The 17,605-nt window shown below is 40.9% G+C and overlaps 1 protein-coding gene across 1 annotated transcript; it reads left to right on the top strand.

Moving 5' to 3' along the window:
- Positions 1-5,742: 5,742 nt before the first annotated feature.
- mafk (v-maf avian musculoaponeurotic fibrosarcoma oncogene homolog K) lies at positions 5,743-17,603 on the top strand. Its single transcript, XM_073493897.1, has 3 exons — positions 5,743-5,843; positions 12,169-12,247; positions 12,331-17,603. The coding sequence occupies exons 2-3, from the start codon at positions 12,203-12,205 to the stop codon at positions 12,766-12,768; spliced, it is 483 nt and encodes a 160-aa protein (XP_073349998.1). The 5' UTR covers positions 5,743-5,843; positions 12,169-12,202; the 3' UTR covers positions 12,769-17,603.
- Positions 17,604-17,605: the final 2 nt, after the last annotated feature.

Below are 17,605 nucleotides of genomic sequence, written 5' to 3'. Positions count from 1 at the left end.
CAAGAGAATCGTTCCTCAAGGAAAGAAAGACTGATTGAAGTTGTTTATAGCAACTTATTTCTATATATAATGAGACCTAAGGATGAATTATAAGATGTTTAGAATAGAAAGATGATCAAACAGAGAAGTTTTGATAAAGGCATCTAATTTTTTAAAATATTTGAATATATATTCTTTTCCAGATGAGTAAAACTGGGATCACTTTCTCACCCAGAATAGCAAAGTTGACAACTTTACACTCACACAACCTTTAAAAACAACATATTTAACACAAGGTGGCAGCAGTGTCCATCCCACTGCATTAAAATGGTGCCATTTCTTCAATGTATGCAGGGTGGGAGGTTTCACCTCACCAGAAATTTCTTTCACATGTGAAAACCTAAAGAAACACAAGGCTTCAATCAAAAAAGGAAAATAAAAGCATTGTGTGAGGACGTTGAAACGAAACAGAGCAGCGCCAACACAAAACACAGCAACTCTGTCATAAATCTCAACATTTCAGTCCAGATTATACCAAAGTTGGAATTTAATTCAGTAAATCAGCAGCCACAAAATAAAAACCACATCAGTTTGAAACCAAAAGGAAATGAGATGCAGAAGTCATCCGTAAAGTTCATGACAGTGAGTGAGTCACATGTTAAACTAATATAGATGCAATGTTTCCTCAGAAATTACAGAATGGAATACTTCACAATGTTTTTACTCTTCAAATACGTCCATGCCCCGAGGAAAAGAAAGTGGATCACAGAAGCTTTACTGCTTAATAATCAGCAGCAGCGATCTGTTCATTCCTTAAACATTGCTTAGCACTGACGAGACTAGTTGGTACTGTAGCTCTCAACTACTACGTTTAAAAGCTTTCTTTAACTTTAATTTTGCTAATCAAACAGTTTTTCAGTACGGTGAAGCTTTAAGATAGTGTGGTGCCTGTCAGGCTGTAAACAGTCCACCACGGCCTGCTCCAGCTGCTGCCACCACTACTACAGTAACTTCACCATGTTCGTTTCCATGCAGCTCGGACCTGCCAGCCGGTTACGTAAAGTGTTTTCATATGAAACACATTTCGGTGAAGTCAGTGGAATGTCCAGTCAATGTTCCAAATTAAATCTTGTGTCATATGGGAAGTCTACAAATCTGCAAAAACAATTCTTCCACTTCTGACATGACGTACGGCTCGCAGTGTGCCAGAGGCGGCTGTCTAACGTGTCAGGCATTCTCAGCTAGATATTCCTGAACACTTGGAGGAAGAAAATGTTTCTATCCACTTGTGACTCATTATTTCAGTTTTAAAAACTCTGCGTGGTCAATAACTGCTTTTTTTTTTACTCTTTAATAATATGGAGCATTTGGGAGAAAAAAGTGATCCCCTTACAACAGGGGGGCCTCTTTGTGCCAGATCAGATTTCTGACTTCAACAGTCTGAGTCAGAAAGGAGCGAGATTAGTGACTCAGTGTTACTTCCTGTAATGCAAAACCGCCTGGAAAAGGCGAGACCCCACAGCACGTCGACCTAGCGAAAGCCCCGACGAGTCTGCCGCACATGGTCGGCTGTTTGTGTTTTGTTAGACGCAATGGGAGGACGTCAGGTCATCTGTGGACACTGTTAGCAGATGGACAGTAATTGGGTGGTGTGGCACTGACTGAGCAGCTGGATGTCTGGCTGATGCAGAACATCAGAGCTGCTCCTGCAGAGATTGTTATTTCTCTTTGTCGACAACTGGCAGGTTTTTACAGGAAACAGATAATATAGCAGCGCTGTACTGTAGTTTTATTGCCCTGTCATTGTCTCTGTTCAAGGTTTTCTGCAGTCTTTTCTCATTTAGTCTCATCTCATTCTAATCTACCTGTAATCTCATCTCTAATCTAATACCACCCAGCTCACCTCTAATCTCATGTAATCTGCTTTTATGTCATTTATTCCCATCATATCTCATTTCTGCTCTAATGTAGTGTAAAGTGGTGTCACACAGTCTACTCTCAGCCCATCTGATGTAATAATCTATAAACTATTGAAATCTCACCTCTAATCTCATGTAATCTGGTCTAATCTCATTAATCCTCATCATATCTCTGATGTAGAACAAAGTAGTGTCACACAATCTACTCTCAGCCCATCTGATGTAATAATCTATCAACTATTGTAATCTCATCTCATCTAATGTAATAATCTCTAATAATAATATCATCTAATCTGAGGTAATCTGGTCTCATCGCTAATGCAGTGAAAAATAGTGTCACATAATCTGCTCTCATCCCATCTGATCTAATGTGATAATCTCTGATTTAAAGTAATCTCATTTCATTTGAGGTAATCTGGCCTCATCTCACTTATTCTCATCACATCACATGTAATGTAATCTAATATCATGTCACACAATCTCACCTCTGTTCTTATCCAACGTAACCCGGGCTAATCCCATCTCATTTAATCTGCTGGCATGTCATCTCTGTTCTAATCTAGTTTAATATAATCCCATTGCATCCAATCTCACTTCAGATCAAAATTCATCACAACCAATGTCATATTTTAATCTAATATAATATAATCTAGGTATTTAGATACTTTACTCAGGTAAAAGTAGTAATACAAGTGAAGTTACTGCATTAATACTCAGGTATTAGCATCAAAATACACTTAAAGTAGCAAAGTAAAAGTATTCACAGTGAACAACTGCACAAAAGTATCATCCCACCATGAAGTCTGATGTAATGTAATCTATCTCTTTACCCTCCTTCCTTCCTCGAAGCTCTTCCTTTTATCTCGGAGGTACAGAAGCAGATGAGAGCTGCTTTACCTGCTTTGACGTTTGCATTTATGTCGTTACAGGAAGGTGACACAAAGGAAACGGTGCGTTGTTGTTTGTGGTCAACACGATGACACAAGCCAGCCAGAACACAGCGCCGCTTTCTCATCTGCCAGAGTTTATTTGCTTTTTTATTCGAAACATGCTCCAGTGCAGATGAAACAAGTCAAGCCCACCGCCTCTCGTACAGCAATTGATTCCACGTGGGATTCAGAGGAAGAGCTTCGTGTGTTGAGTCACTAGCGGTAAATGATGACAGTATCCTAAATCTACGCTAGGCTGGAGATTGGGCACGAGGCCGAGGCAACTGAGATGAATACTTGGGAGGTTAGTCAGTTTTGCTGGAAGCAGCTCAGTGTGATCTGTGTGAGGGAGAGCTCCACTCAGTATTCAGGGTGTATTTGTCTAACGTCAGTGCTTTTGGAAAAACAATAAAAGTCTCCAAAGACTAGAGAAACATCTGTACAGTAACTGGTCTAAAGTGTTATTCATTTATTTAATTAATTTTTTTGGCCTTAAGAGCCACATTACTCAAGTCTTACTCACCATTTCACATTTGTTTACCAGTCATCCACCAGTCACACTTTATCTGAAAGGTCATCATGCATCTGAAACGATGTTTGTGCCTTTATTTCCTCTTTTTTCTAACTCAGCACCTTTAAACAGAAACCACAGCGGAACAAAATGATTTAATAAGGAAGCTGCTTTTGGCCTGAAACTGGCAACTAAAAGGCTTCGAACCAGGTGTCCTCAGATTATACTTTTAAATAAGATGTTTGGCCGTTTCTTTCCCCAAGTGTTTGTCTCTTGTCCGCACAAGTCAGCTGCAGACATGTGACTCAAGTCATTTACTACGAGTCTCAAGGAAGTCCCAGTTCATTTCAAGTCAGGTCAAGTCGAGTCCTTAGTTAAGTCACAGACAAAATGGACACAGACGAGTAATTCGAGTCATCATGTCTCAAATTAAGTCAAGTCACGAGTTATTTTTCTGTCAAGTCATCAAAACAGCGACCTGAGTCGACTCGAGTCCACATCTCTGCTCAGCAGACGGAAATAAATCAACTGTACAGCCACTATTAACTGCTACATATGAAAATGTTCATGAAACTCACCAGACTCCATATGTGGTTTAATCATTTCTGCCACACAGGCTCCAGATCCAGATGTTTACCTTTCCCACATGTGCTGACATCTGTGATCTAAACTTGTGTTTTACATTCCTGCATCGCTCACAACATTTAGGATATGAGATAACATGGTCTACCAGACAGTATATCCTACAGGAAAAGTGTATTTCACAGGATTAATGTAGTTTTTCAAGATTTACTTGAGGCCATAATCGTCAAGTCAGCAGATAAAAACAGGAAAGTGCATCCGTCTCTTCTTTTAAGCCTTGTTTGAACTGTGTATCCCTCAGAGTTTATAGTGTAAACACACTGTTTTAAACAGGCAGCGTCATCTGAACCAACCTCAAACTCAAGGTGAATGAACAGGGAAACCAATCAGAGTCCATCCCTTAAAAACCTAAAGGCTTACCGGCTGCAAAACTCCCCAGATTACACATCTAATTTAATAATTCCTGCCACACAGGCTCCAGATCCAGATGTTTACCTTTCCCACATGTGTTGCAAGGCTGCTGACATCTGTGATCTGAGTTTCAAATGTGTTTTACATTCCTGCAAATTCCACATACAGTATCATTACTCATCGACGCTGAGATATAAAGCGGTTCACCAGGCAGTATATCCTGCGAGAAACTTGCGGGTAATTTCACAGGATAAATTTAGCTTTTGAAAGTCTGCGCCGAGCCGTTATGGTCCAGTCAGCAGAAACAAATAAAAATAAAATAGGAAACTGGCTGAAAAACTCAGATCCCAAATGTAATTTAGTTATTCCGGCTGCCACACAGGCTCTAGATCCAGATGTTTACCTTACCCACATGTGCTGCGAGGCTGCTGACATCTGTGATCTTAGATCCAAATGTGTTTTACATTCCTGCAAATTCCACATACAGTATTGCTCATACTCATCGAAGATGTGATTTAAAAAAGTGGTTTACCAGGCAGTAGTTTTTGAAATGCAGAAAAAAAACAGTATAGTGCCTTCGTCTCCTCTTTAAACCTCGTTTGAACCGTGTGTTCCTCAGTGTTCACACTGTAAAACACACTGTTTCAAACAGGCTGCATTGTCAGAACCAACCTCAAGCTTTATTTTCTCATACGGGGTAACTTCACACGGGGGAACCCACCACAGTGCAGCCCCTTAAAAGGCTCCTGACTAAACATATTTGCATTCAGTACTTAATTACCCCAGAATAACCTGTGACGTTACTGGCTGCAGCGCAGTTAAAATAAGAGAAATCCTGTGACTGCTGGGCTACTACACCACATACTTTCCTCAGGAATGGAATGCTACCGCTGCTCCCAAGTCAGATGGAGCTAGGAGGAGGAGGAGGAGGAGGAGGAGGAGGAGGTCGCTGTTTTCTCTCAGCTAATGCACATTTCTTTTGAGAACCTTGTAGTTTGACCATAAAAGACAGAGGAGAGGAGAGGAGAGGAGAGCGAGCAGCAACTTCTGTCTTTTCAGGGAGTTAAAGTGAGTTTTTTTTTCCTTGAGTGCTCTTTGGCAACGCGTTTGCAACATGAGCTGACTTTGTACAGATTAGTTTTGTAAAGTAAGCAAAAGCAGCCGCCAGCAGTATCTATCTTCTATTTATGGCCTCACCACCACCACCCCCCCACACCCCCACCACCACCCACCCACCCCCTCCCCTCTTCCCAGACTGACGTCAGCAGAAAGTTATTTTCATGAATGGAGGGGGCGGTCACGAGGAATCGGTGACGTGAGTGCTTGCGGAAGCAGAGCGTGGAATGTTGGTACATTGTTGTTGTTTTGTAGTTAATTTAGTCCGAGGAGACACGGCGGCCCGGCTGCTGGACGCGCTATACGCACTGTGTCAAGTTACTGCGTCGGCTGTGTGGGAAACCTACTCCAGGAGATTTTACGCATTCCGCTCCACAGATACCCGCGTCCACAGAGGTGAGGTTGTGTTTCTTTTTTTTCTTTTTTGTGCGTGTTGTTGTTGTTGTTGGGAAGAAGTTTTGACATTCCTGGTGATATTTTTTGCTTATGCTGGACTTGTGGCGGTGACATATCGGAGCGCGCAGTCAGCTTCACGTCGGTCATGTTAGGAGTAAGTTTGGATCCCCGGGGTTGTGAGAGCTGATGTTGACTTTGTGAGATTGTTTCAGTGGCGTAGACACGTGTTGTGTTGGAGTAACATAATAACACACGAAAAAATGTGGCTCCAGTTTGGTTCGGTCGTCTGTAGGAAGTGTGCGTAAAAATCTGCTTTCTTTAAAAAGCTTATTTTGTTTCTACTTTCTTTAATTTTTTTTTGCCTGTTTTTTTTTTTTTTTTTTTTTTTAATTAATAATTGTGAAAGTGAGTAAAAACGTGTTGGCTATCTGTTAAAAAATGTAAATAAATGCGTATTTAACACTTTTATTGAAGAAATATGTAAATATGTTACTTTTGCCAAAGTAAATAAAAGTTAATATTGAGGTTATAATGCTGCTAAATGTTCCTAAAGTTAATATTTCACTACAAAACATTGAGTTATTATATAATATTATATTATAAACGTACGAAAAATGTTAACTTTCTCTCACTTCAATGTGCTTTTGGGTAAACAGAAGTGAAATAAACCTCTTAAATAATAATAATGATAATAAAAAAAGATCCCGTCCACATCGCCTTTAATTCTGCCACTCTTGCTCCTTTTGACGCGGGATTTACCAAAGGCTGCCTTAATGCAAAATACCAGCCTACTTCTGACATTGGAAACAACACGTGGTGCGCATTTTAGACATGTGGGACAAAGGGCACGATGTGAAGTCAGACCACCAGCGCTGCCTGACTTGACTTGGCCTACACAGGAGAAACAAACAGTCACTTAACAGCAGGAGGAGCGCATATTTCCACAAACTATAAATCACTGTGGGGGGGAAAGAAAGGGCTTCATCTTATCTTTGTGATCAGCTATCAATTCTCCATGTCTCCATAGACGTTTATGGCATGGGTGAAGATAAGGAAACTTTGTCCTGAAAGTCCAGTACATTTTTATTTATTTATTATTACCAGATAATAACACATTTTAACTAAGAAACAATCCAGCTTAACTTGTTGTCTTTTTATTGCGTAACCCAGACTTTGACCTTTAAATATATGGAAAATATTTGTCTTGTTTCACTCTGATGGTCACAGATTTGTGCCGAGATCTGATTCACTGTTGTTTGTGGTGGGTGCACACTGTCTGCTGCTCTCAGAGTGGGAGCGGGTGCACTCCCACCCCGTCATGAGGTTAACATGTGCTTCAATCACCAAAGCGATGATGTCTTCTCTGGATGGAGAAGTATCACAGGCTGGCTGCATGACTCATTGCACCACCTCCACCAGAGCCTGTGACAGTGACGAGGCACAAATTCCCCAGGAAACGCAGGACTGAATTAAATTGTCACCAGATATGTGCGATTTCTCGCCCGGCTGGTCAGTGGTGATGGATGAAAGCGACGCAGAATGCAAAACGTTTCTGTGGTGGAGTATTGTGAAAGTAGAATAGCTGTGGTTGGTGATGCGATGAGTCACGGTCGCTGTGGTGTTTTGCTCCTCTAACTGGAAAAAAGATGTCGAGTTTTGATTATTGACTTTGGGAGCCAGTGATTTTTATCCACAGCTGAACATGCCCAACACAGAGGCAATAACAGACGGATGTGTGAACAGGCCTGTGGTGCATCCATCCAAGTGACAAAGTGACAGTTATAGAGCGCCTCAGACTGCTCACCACGCCACCCACAGTGATTTGCATCCAGCCTTTTCCTGTGTTTTCTTTCTCTTTAGCTGTCAGACTGAATGTTAACCAGCTGCTCTCACCTCCGAGGTGTGGCAACTTTACTCATTTATTTATTTTGTGGGATAGTGTTATTGGGAATTCCTCGTGGGTTCTCGATGGAGCGGACTTGCTGATTCAAGAGCTGATCTTTTTCCTTGGCAGCTTCCTGATTCCACTGTGACTCAGTTGCAGCAACACAAACAAACACTTTCAAGCTCCACAGCATTCAAAATGTAGAGGCTGCTGTCACATTGTGCCTCGGCTAGCTGTTCTCTGAAATCTGGACCTTATTAAAAAAAGTATTTTCAACTAGAGAGCCTTGCTTTGTTTTGGTGAGTCTTGTTCGAGAATGGAAGATGTGATGACATTATGATTCACACATTATTGGTTCCCAGCTAGTAAAAAAGTGGGATAGTTAAGTTCTTGTTTTTTTTTTTTTTTTTGCATTCTTGACATTTCTAACAATCCCAGTGTCCCTGATTGGGAGAATATCTTTGCTCAGATATTCAGCGACTTCTCCTCCTTTTCCGCCGGTCACGCCAACCATTTCCAAGGTTCTCTGTACTTTTCCTTCCTCCCGGTGAAACAACGGGATTTTCCAGGAAACGTCAGATCGGGAGGGTGTGATTCCCTACCGCTGGTCGTCGCTTTTACCAGTAAACAGCATGACTCACCGCTCAGCTATGCTCTCCATTTCCTTCACATAATATCCCACCAAATGTGCTGCGCTGGAGAAAGAGCAGCGAGCGGCGGCGCGCACCAGACTGGAGAGAAATCTCCCCACCTCCCTGATAAAAATGCAAGAAAAGCGAGAGCTTTCTCAGAGGAGGGCGTCAGGCTGTCAAGGGAAGCAACAAGTCTGCTTTACCAACTCCCAAAGTGAAAGAAAAAGAGAAGAAAAACAAAGAGAGCAGGCAAACCAACTGTGCATTTATCACAGGAGCATGAGCGCATACGTCTTTGATATGCTGTTTATTTTAGGAGAAGAGGGGCCCCACAGCTACCTGCTGTAACCAAAGTGCAGCCTGGAACTTGATCAGATGCCTGACTTCAAAAACTAAAACATGTGGCATCAGTGACCGAGTGGCACACAGTTTTATTTAACTCAAATACAGACTCATTAGAGCTGTTAAACTCAGGCTGATTTGTGCGTAAAAATGAGTCTTTGCCTGTTTTTTTTCCCCTCAAAAATAGTCTTGAAAAGGTCCAGCTCATCTTCAAAGCAGTGTGTTCACCCAGAGAACAAAGTCGCAGGTTAACCAGAAAATATTCTGCTTTCCACATCAAATAAGAAACAAACCATTACCATGAAATGTGTGTTAAGTCTTCATAATGGACAGTTAGCTGTTCTCATGTCACTAATCTGCACAGTTGTGACTTGTTTCATTACATTATTGCTGCATAAACAGCACATTTTTTTGGTTATCAGTCATCAGAGGATCACCTTGAGGGAGAATGAGAAAGTTATGGAAGTAAAAACACAGATAGGCCTTTTTGTTTCCAGTGTCTGGACTCCTGACTTCCTCACATGTGTACACAGGCTGCCTTTGATTTGTTTGGGCAAGTGAAAAAGACATGAGACACTTTTGAATTCCAGACATTTTGTGAATTTTGCAGCCGTTGCTTTACAAGTGGGATCGTCTGAACTCCACCCCCATAGCCGAGTGCATCGCGGGACATATCCAGCCTGAAAGATTTGCCTGCGTGTGTTTTGCATGTGAGGGTTTTGCACATGTGTGTTCACTCAGGAATGCGGTTTTGTTCTTTACCCCGCCATCTGCGGCTTTTCTTTGGAGGTATTTTCCCAGAGTCCTTTTCTTACTGTTATGAAAAACCTAATACGAGTTGTTTGCTTGACTGTAGCCAGAAGCCATGATTTGTTGTGAAATACGCCTGTCTCGTCCGTGTGGCAACATCATAAAGAGTGGATTTTGGCTGCCGCTTTTCATCTGAGGAAACGTTGCCGTCTTGATCAGGAAAAAGCCTGTCCCTCTGCGACTTGCAAAAACATAAGCACATGCCTAAAGAATTTCAGGGACACAACCTGGCCTCTTGGTTCAAGCTTTAGGCCTCTTGTATGAAGCGAGGGAGGCCCCCACACCACTTTTCCATGATCTTTGCAAAGGAATATACCCAGGGACCCCCCCTCTGACGCAACGCCACTTAAGATAGGCTGTTTAGGCCAACTTGCTCTCGAGGAAAGTTGTGGATCGGCTCTTCATCTTTATTTGATGCTTGTGAAATCTCAATTATGCAATTCTTTGCTGGGTGTTTTGCAAAACGAATGAAGGGCCTCAGAGAGCAGAAGCTGCTCTTTAAATGTCTAAACAGCAGTTCATGTGGCTCTGGGTTTGGTTTGTGCATGTATTTTTCATCTGTTCATTTTCCGAGGCTGGAGTCTTTGAGGTTCGTCTGCTTGTGACAGAAAAAGCACATTTTGTAGATGGTGATGTTGCTATTATAAGAGCATTGACTAATGTCCAGCCCCATCAAAGAAAAAAAAAAAAGTTGTTTTCCAGTGTTTCCAAGTCCACAGTTGCAAAGTATTAGTAATAGAGCTCTAGCACATTGAAAACTAAAGCTAAATATCCCTAAAAAGGATCAGCCACACCCATGAAAGCTGCAGCTACCAGCACTGCAGAGAATATTTGCCCTCTTCCTGAGGTATCACTTATCGCGCGCTCACTTAAATTGTTTAGTTGGCAGAAATTTGTGTCAGCACTGTGAGCTAAATATATCCTCCAGAGTTAAATAAGGGCATGGAGCAGCTCAGGAAAGCCCAGTGTAAGAGGATCCAAGCAGCAAGACGCGGCTCTAAACCGATAGACTACATTGTCTCGCAGCAAAAAATACATCAGTGACTATAAAGGAAACTATTTCTCTGTGACACTCTATCTCCAGGAATTTTTTCCACATGCGTATCTGCTGCCCTGTAAAGTTCAGCATAACTGTAAATGTTATGCTGATGTGATGGTCTGTTTTAATGTGTGATGAGGAGGCAGAGTCGGCTGAGTGTCCCTGCGGACCCGCGTCAGATTAGGTGAATAAACACAAGACCAGATGGGAAACAGAGAAGGCTCACAGACAAACCGAGCACTTTAACTTATCAGAGTCTGATTTGTACTATGTATAGGCTGTGTTGCGGTTATGAATGAGACTTGTTTACCCTTTTGGTGACCATGTGACTCACACTCCTACGCCCATTTGCAGGGCGTTTCCATGGCAGCAGGCGAGCATGGAACAGTGAGCTCGTAGTCAGGCTGGTCTGCAGGTCCTGAAATGGAGCCTTGGGGGGATGTGTGCCTCTCACAGGATCACAGCTCAGCGCTCTCGCCTTTTTTTGGCCATGGCAGCAGGCTGGAAAGCATGCGCCTGACTGTAATGAGCACAGAGAGGCTTTTCTCAAAAGAGAGCAGGGGGGTTTAAACGCAAAGGTCTATGAAGAGAGAGGGGGAGAGTGGCTGTCTGGCTGTTTCTAATCTCGCTTGGTCTAGTGAACTACATAGTCACGGCCCTCCTTCTCAAACAAGTAAATATAGGAGTGTTCCAGCGTGGGTGTTCAGTGGTGTCATGCTGCCCTCTGCTGGCGTCTGCGGCTCTAACACGCAAACACAAATATTGACACATGACGTAACCGTGGTATGTTGTTGTGATGTCTTTGTAGGAGGGTTATGGGGAGGACCAGTGTCAATATTACACAATACTCAGTATGTGCAACATACAAAAATAAGGACGAGGAGTGTTGTAATAAGTGTTCAAAAGTCACTCTTGAGTAAAATGAGTGTGAGTGAAAGTCACCTGTACGGATTGTACTTGAGTAAAAGTCTGAAAGTAGTTTGATATGGCTGATTATCAGATCAGATATTTAACATTTTTCTGATTGTCAGAATCAGTCTTTTTTAATACGACTGTCAATAAAAAAAAAAGGTACTTTGGCTCTGATGCAGCTTGTAATCTGCAAAGTAACTGGTCATCAAATAAATGTAGTGGATTGAAAAGTTGGATATTTTCCTCTAAAGTGAAGTGTCAGTATGAAGTAGATGAAAATGGAAATACTCAGGTTAAGTACTTCAAGTACCTCAAAATTGTAATTAAGTAAAGTACATGAGTAGTTTACTTTATATTCCATTAGTGGTAGCAGAAATATTTAGATCTGTCACTGTCAAAGTATTAAATAATGGAAAATTGTAATAAATAACAAATTAAAAATACTTAGACACTACTTTATTCAAAATAGTTAAAAGTACACAGTTATTAGAAGTAAAAATATAAAATATCAAAGGTAAAAGTACGAATTATGCAACAAGAATTATTAAATTACATATTATAATAATGGATTATTATTAGTAATGTATAAAGAGGCATGTTCTACCTGGCTTCCTCCCACTACTATGTTACTTTCCACCACTGATATTTTTGTTTTACGTATTATAAGTCAGCTGTTTACACAATTTCTTCTTTCTTTCTTTTCAGTGTGTCTTCTGTGAGATTCTGGCCAGTTGTCTGCATGCAGGGAATGACGACTCATTTTAAGACGAGCAAAGCTTTAAAGGTAAGTGTGAGAAGTTTGTTGTGTTTCACTGGACTTGTGTCAAGCATGGTGCTGGTCCTTTATCCGCTGCTCTTGTTCCACAGGTCAAGAGGGAGACGGGCGAGAATGCCCCGGCGCTCAGTGACGACGAGTTGGTGGCCATGTCCGTGCGGGAGCTCAACCAGCACCTGCGTGGGCTGACCAAGGATGACGTCGTGCGGTTGAAGCAGCGGCGACGGACCCTGAAAAACAGGGGCTACGCCGCCAGCTGCCGCATCAAACGTGTCACCCAGAAGGAAGAGCTGGAGAGACAAAAGATAGAGCTGCAGCAGGAGGTGGACAAGCTGGCCCGCGAGAACGCCAGCATGAGGCTGGAGCTGGATGCCCTGCGAGCCAAGTACGAGGCCCTGCAGTGTTTTGCCCGGACTGTGACCCGCGGGCCCCTCTCACCGGGAAAGGTGGCCACCACCAGCGTCATCACCATCGTCAAGTCGGCCAATCACAACAACTCCAGCCCGACCCCGTTCTCCGCTCCCTCCTAGTGTTGACAGGACTGGGCTTTCCTTGTCCTGCCTGGTCCTTCCCGGTTCTGACCCAGCCTGAACCCACTCATCCTGTACTGAGAGGACGCTCAGTAGTTAGACTGAGGGATGGAATGGGGTGGCAAGCTCTATGTGATGTTATGCTGCATTCACAACTCTGTCTTCCTCCTTCTGTCTCTTTTACACATTCTACGTTGTCTGTGCACTGTGCAAAACCCCCCCTCCCATCCCCGACCCCCAGCACCGGCAGGGTATCGGACCTCTGTGACCCGTCCTCCATGACTGATAGAGATTTGCTTTTACTCCAGTGTGAAAAAAGTATGTGACATGCCTTAATGTGGCAGCACTGGTGTAGGACAGCTCTTATACTTGAGACATGAAAGATTAAGTATGTGACAGTAAAGCTATTTGTAAAGCCTATGCCAAAATATCTAAGTAAAAGTGTCTCAGTGTAGATTGAGCCTTTGAAGCCGTTGCCTTAAAAGAATCAGTGAGTGATCTGTAGAAATGATTATCTAATACTGACATGTAGTTTAACACAAAGATGACTCATCGTTCCAGGTTACCAGGGGTCTTCAACCAGTTGCCTTTAAGTGCCAGCCAAACACAACAACAGGTGTTTTCACTGATTGGTTCCCTCTTTTCTGTTGGAAGGTGCTAAGCGGTAAAATCACCTGTTGGAGTGTTTAGATGGACTGAAATCCTGCCGACACGTGGCTCTCTACGGCCCGTTTGGAGTGCACTGCATTATGCAGTTTGATAACCTACCAACATTAAGCTTAAGAGCTCTACTCGTGATGCACCATTGTTTGTACTTCTGTCTTGGTTATGCAGAGTTTAACTCGGTGGTCGGTCATGCCAAATAGCTTATTTAGCGTTTAGGAAGTAATACTAGACAACAGCAGTCAGAACACTCCAGTAAAGGCTTCCATACATGTGCTAATGGCGGTCTCATTTGACAGTTTTGAAGTTACACTTTTCATTTGTGTTTGAAAAGTTTAAAACTCAACCTGTAGGCCGGAATTTTTATGGAAGCCTTTGCTGGAATATATCGACTCCCCGTGTAAAATATTATTAAAGCTGGCAACGTGTGCCTTTTGCTCTCCTGTCGGCAACTAGTCCATGAAATGTTTGACATGTTCTCGTGACATTGATTTTGTCAGTGGGGCTGAAAATGCTGTTGAATACGTCGGAGGGCGTCAGGCAGGTGCTGCAAGTGATTCTGTTTGCATCTTAGCAAAATTACTCACAATTTGTAATATTTTAAATGCAAAAGAGGTGAATGCTTTTTTTCTGTAGATTTGGGAAGACTATAATGTAAAATGGAAAGTGATTAAGGAGCATTTTGGGCCAGATTTGTTTGGATTCAGACAAATTAACATTACTCAGTGCCTCTCATTATTTAGCACTTAAAAGAAAACTGTAAAGATACAGTATAAAAAAGAAAAGAAAAGAATTCACAAGGCGGCTGATACCTAGAATTGGATGACAGAAACTCAAGTTACTGGGGCTTAATTGCATGATGATTAAATGTGGTGTGACCACCTACTGCGAGGTCAAGCCTCATGTAACGGAGGATGGTATACTCTGTATGCCGCAGCACTGATTGGGTAATGTTTTGCCTCTTTCTTTTATATGCCACTCTTTGGTAGGTAATCCATATTGGATATAGTGATAATAAGAGAGGTCCTTACAAGTGAAATGCAATTCAGCTTACTTCCTGTATATTACAGATTATGACAAAGCTCCCACTGCCTCCGCTATCACTTTACATTGAGAACTCCGTCCAAATAGAAATCATTCCTACTGCTGGGTCACGAGAAGTGCCGCTGCTGGTGTTGGTAACTCTGAAACAGTAGCTATTTACTTTTGCTTTTGACACACTCTTCTGCAAGAGAACTCCTGACGCCCATCTCTACAAACAGCGGTGTCATGACAACTAACATGCAGTAAAAACACCTTCCTTCTGTTGTGCGTTTTGAGATATTTAAATATGAAATTCACTTGAAATCAAACCGTTCTTACAGAGGATCCATTCCTAATTTGGAGTGAAGTCAATAGAGATTGCTCATGTCAGGATTTTCTCTTGGCTAAGAGGACATGACAGTTCTTCCCCTGTTCCATAGCTGCAAAGAACAGTACGGGGAACTTTGCTGCTGTACAACCTGCTGTGATTTTAAAGCAGGGGCATTGCTGTGTTCTTACTCTCATTTTGTATTTTCACCTGGTTTCTATGTTGATACATCCTATGTTCTCTTTCTGATACTTAGTTTTATATGCATATACAGTATATAAATATATATATATATATTATATATTACATATTTTTCTATATTTATGTCTTTTACTATCCTGGGAGTGGTGTGATTATGTAATCATTCTTTGAAGTCGAATTATGTTGACGCTGACCTTTTATCTGAAAAAAGTTGTATCCACATTTACAATGAGAAAACTACTCTCATAACTTAAGTCTTCTTTGTGAGTATTTATACCCCATGAATAGTTCTTCTCAGCACATTTACCATTGGTCTAATTCACAGGTTAGACAGACAGTGCCTAGGGTTACATGCAGGCTGCAGATAATCATCTGTAACAGTCAAGAATTACGTTTTTAAAAACAGGGAAATGACAGCCTGACTGCTGGTTCACACTGTTAGCGAAGAGCACATGTGCATCTCTTTTTTTAAGCATAACAACAAACAATCCGGTAACCCTTTAAAATAATCATCATTAATAAATGGTGTAGTTAATTAAATTTTAGCTAACAGCTGTTAACAAACAATGAAATGTTTAATAAACCATTTATTAAGCAACTGTTTATTGTGAAGTTGTAACTGATTGTGACTGTTTATGATTTGTACAATTGCTTAATAAATGGTTTATAACGCATTTCATTGTTTAACAGTGACTTAACTATTCACTTAAGTTTAATCAAACATAAATTTACCATTTATAATAATTGTTATTATAAAGCGTTACCGACAAAGCAAATTAAAATGTAATTAGGTGAGAGGTTGGCAGTCAAAACGTCTATGCAAACAGAATTCAAACGTTAAAAACTCTACAGGATGTCTGGATCATTTGGCTGGAACTTCATGCCAAACATTCACTTTAGCACAGGAATCAATGAGTTCAAATATTGAAATCAACTGTACATAATTCAACACAAGAGCTCATCGGTCTGATGTGATCCGATTTAAAACTGCCTGATATTGACGAAATGTTCAGTTCTCAGTTGTGCCTTTTGAGAATGAGAATATTTCATGTAGAAAAAGAGAGATTTTGCTCTTATTTTTAAATATTCACCTAAATGTGAACCTAGTCGGGTGTTCTGGACATCAAGATCGACCTGATGTATTTTTTTTTAAAAAGATGGCAACCGATTTAGTTGAGCGTTTTAAATGATTATGATTATTTTGTAACCGAAAGGAAACCTTTACGGAAAAAGTTCCAAAGCTGCTACGGACCGTCCACTCAGACCTGTTATGTTCAAGGTCTGTTTAAACCTGAGGCAGGATTAAGTCAGAAGAATATATAGATACACATTAAATGTTTACAAGTCATTTTTCAGCACATTATCTTACAAGATTATCTGAAGCATTTTCTGACAAACATTACAACCTCTCTTTGTCGAACTTCAACACAAAATGCTGTCAAACGAGGCATTGTTGAATTTTTAGCACTTAATACTGTATTTGGTTATGAGGTGGATGCTTTTGGCAGCACACCCTTTAAAAAAAGTCTGAAAGTGCTCAAAAAATGTTAAAGTATGTTTCCGTACTGTGCCATAATCAAAGACAAACCTCTCTCCAGGTGAATAAGTACTTTTTTGTGAATTCTACATCCAGTGTGACCAAGCAGAGGTCCTTTAATGCTTTCAAGACACATGTTGCTCTTAGGCTAGCTTACCACAAGAAAATATTTGTCAAGACATAATTTATCTTCACTTTTTTTGCTAAAGTAAAAGCAGTTTTTAAAAAAAAAAAATCATTTAAAACAGACATGTAGACAAGTTTATAGGTGAAAGGAGGCAAAAACATTACCTACCGTGGATGTTTACTGAACTTGTTCTCAACAGCCTTATTTCTTCCCACAGTTGATGTGACTGAAGCTTATTACTGAGGAGCTGTAAAGGAACTGTTAAAAGGTTATTTTACATGTTTATATGAACCGTAACAATGCAAATGTATGTGTAGAGTTGGAGGTTGCTCGTATATTTTGGTTAAAATGTCCTCATGAAAACACATCTTTGATTACATAAGCTTGATTAAAAGCTCTGCCAGTCCTACAAGCTACAGTATTTAATTTTAGCAATGTGGAAAGTCAGTTTTAGTGTTGCAGATTGAAATTCAGTCAAAGCTCCATGAATAGAAAGAAATGAGCAGGTGTATGGATGATACGGTTGTCGTGTCGGTGAAAGACATTATCTGTTTAGAAGCAGAGGTTTCTATGTTAAGTTTGTACTTTAGAGATAAATGGATTTCCTTGTTCTAGTCTTGTGGTAACATGTCGAGGTTTAATGAGTGACTGTATACGAGGAAAGTAACATGGCAGCGTAAACTCATTATGTACCCTTCACAACTTGTCATTACTCTGCTCATATATATTTTATATTTATTTCATTGAATTGTGTAATTTTATTAAAAGCAAACACCTAAATTATTTTTTATTTTACATTCATTTATTTACATGTCTTCTCAATGAACTACCCTCATGTACAAATAAAATCTGTATTTGTTTCTGCTCTGATTTTAAAGTATGGTAAATTATTCCTATAAATAGGTCTGCTGTGTCTGTTTTTGTACTTTCAAATAAAGCTTTTCCCTCATCGAGAAGC

Source organism: Pagrus major, chromosome 23 (genome assembly GCF_040436345.1).
Source record: "Pagrus major chromosome 23, Pma_NU_1.0".
Taxonomy (NCBI): domain Eukaryota; kingdom Metazoa; phylum Chordata; class Actinopteri; order Spariformes; family Sparidae; genus Pagrus; species Pagrus major.
Note: the sequence above shows the minus strand (reverse complement) of the source record. Positions and strands in the feature narration are given on the sequence as shown.

Bases quoted from the DNA above. Each gene is read 5' to 3' on its own strand.
- mafk (XM_073493897.1), top strand. From the start codon at position 12,203: ATGCAGGGAATGACGACTCATTTTAAGACGAGCAAAGCTTTAAAG. The intron at 12,248-12,330 runs GTAAGTGTGAGA...CTTGTTCCACAG, and splicing joins AGACGAGCAAAGCTTTAAAG to GTCAAGAGGGAGACGGGCGA.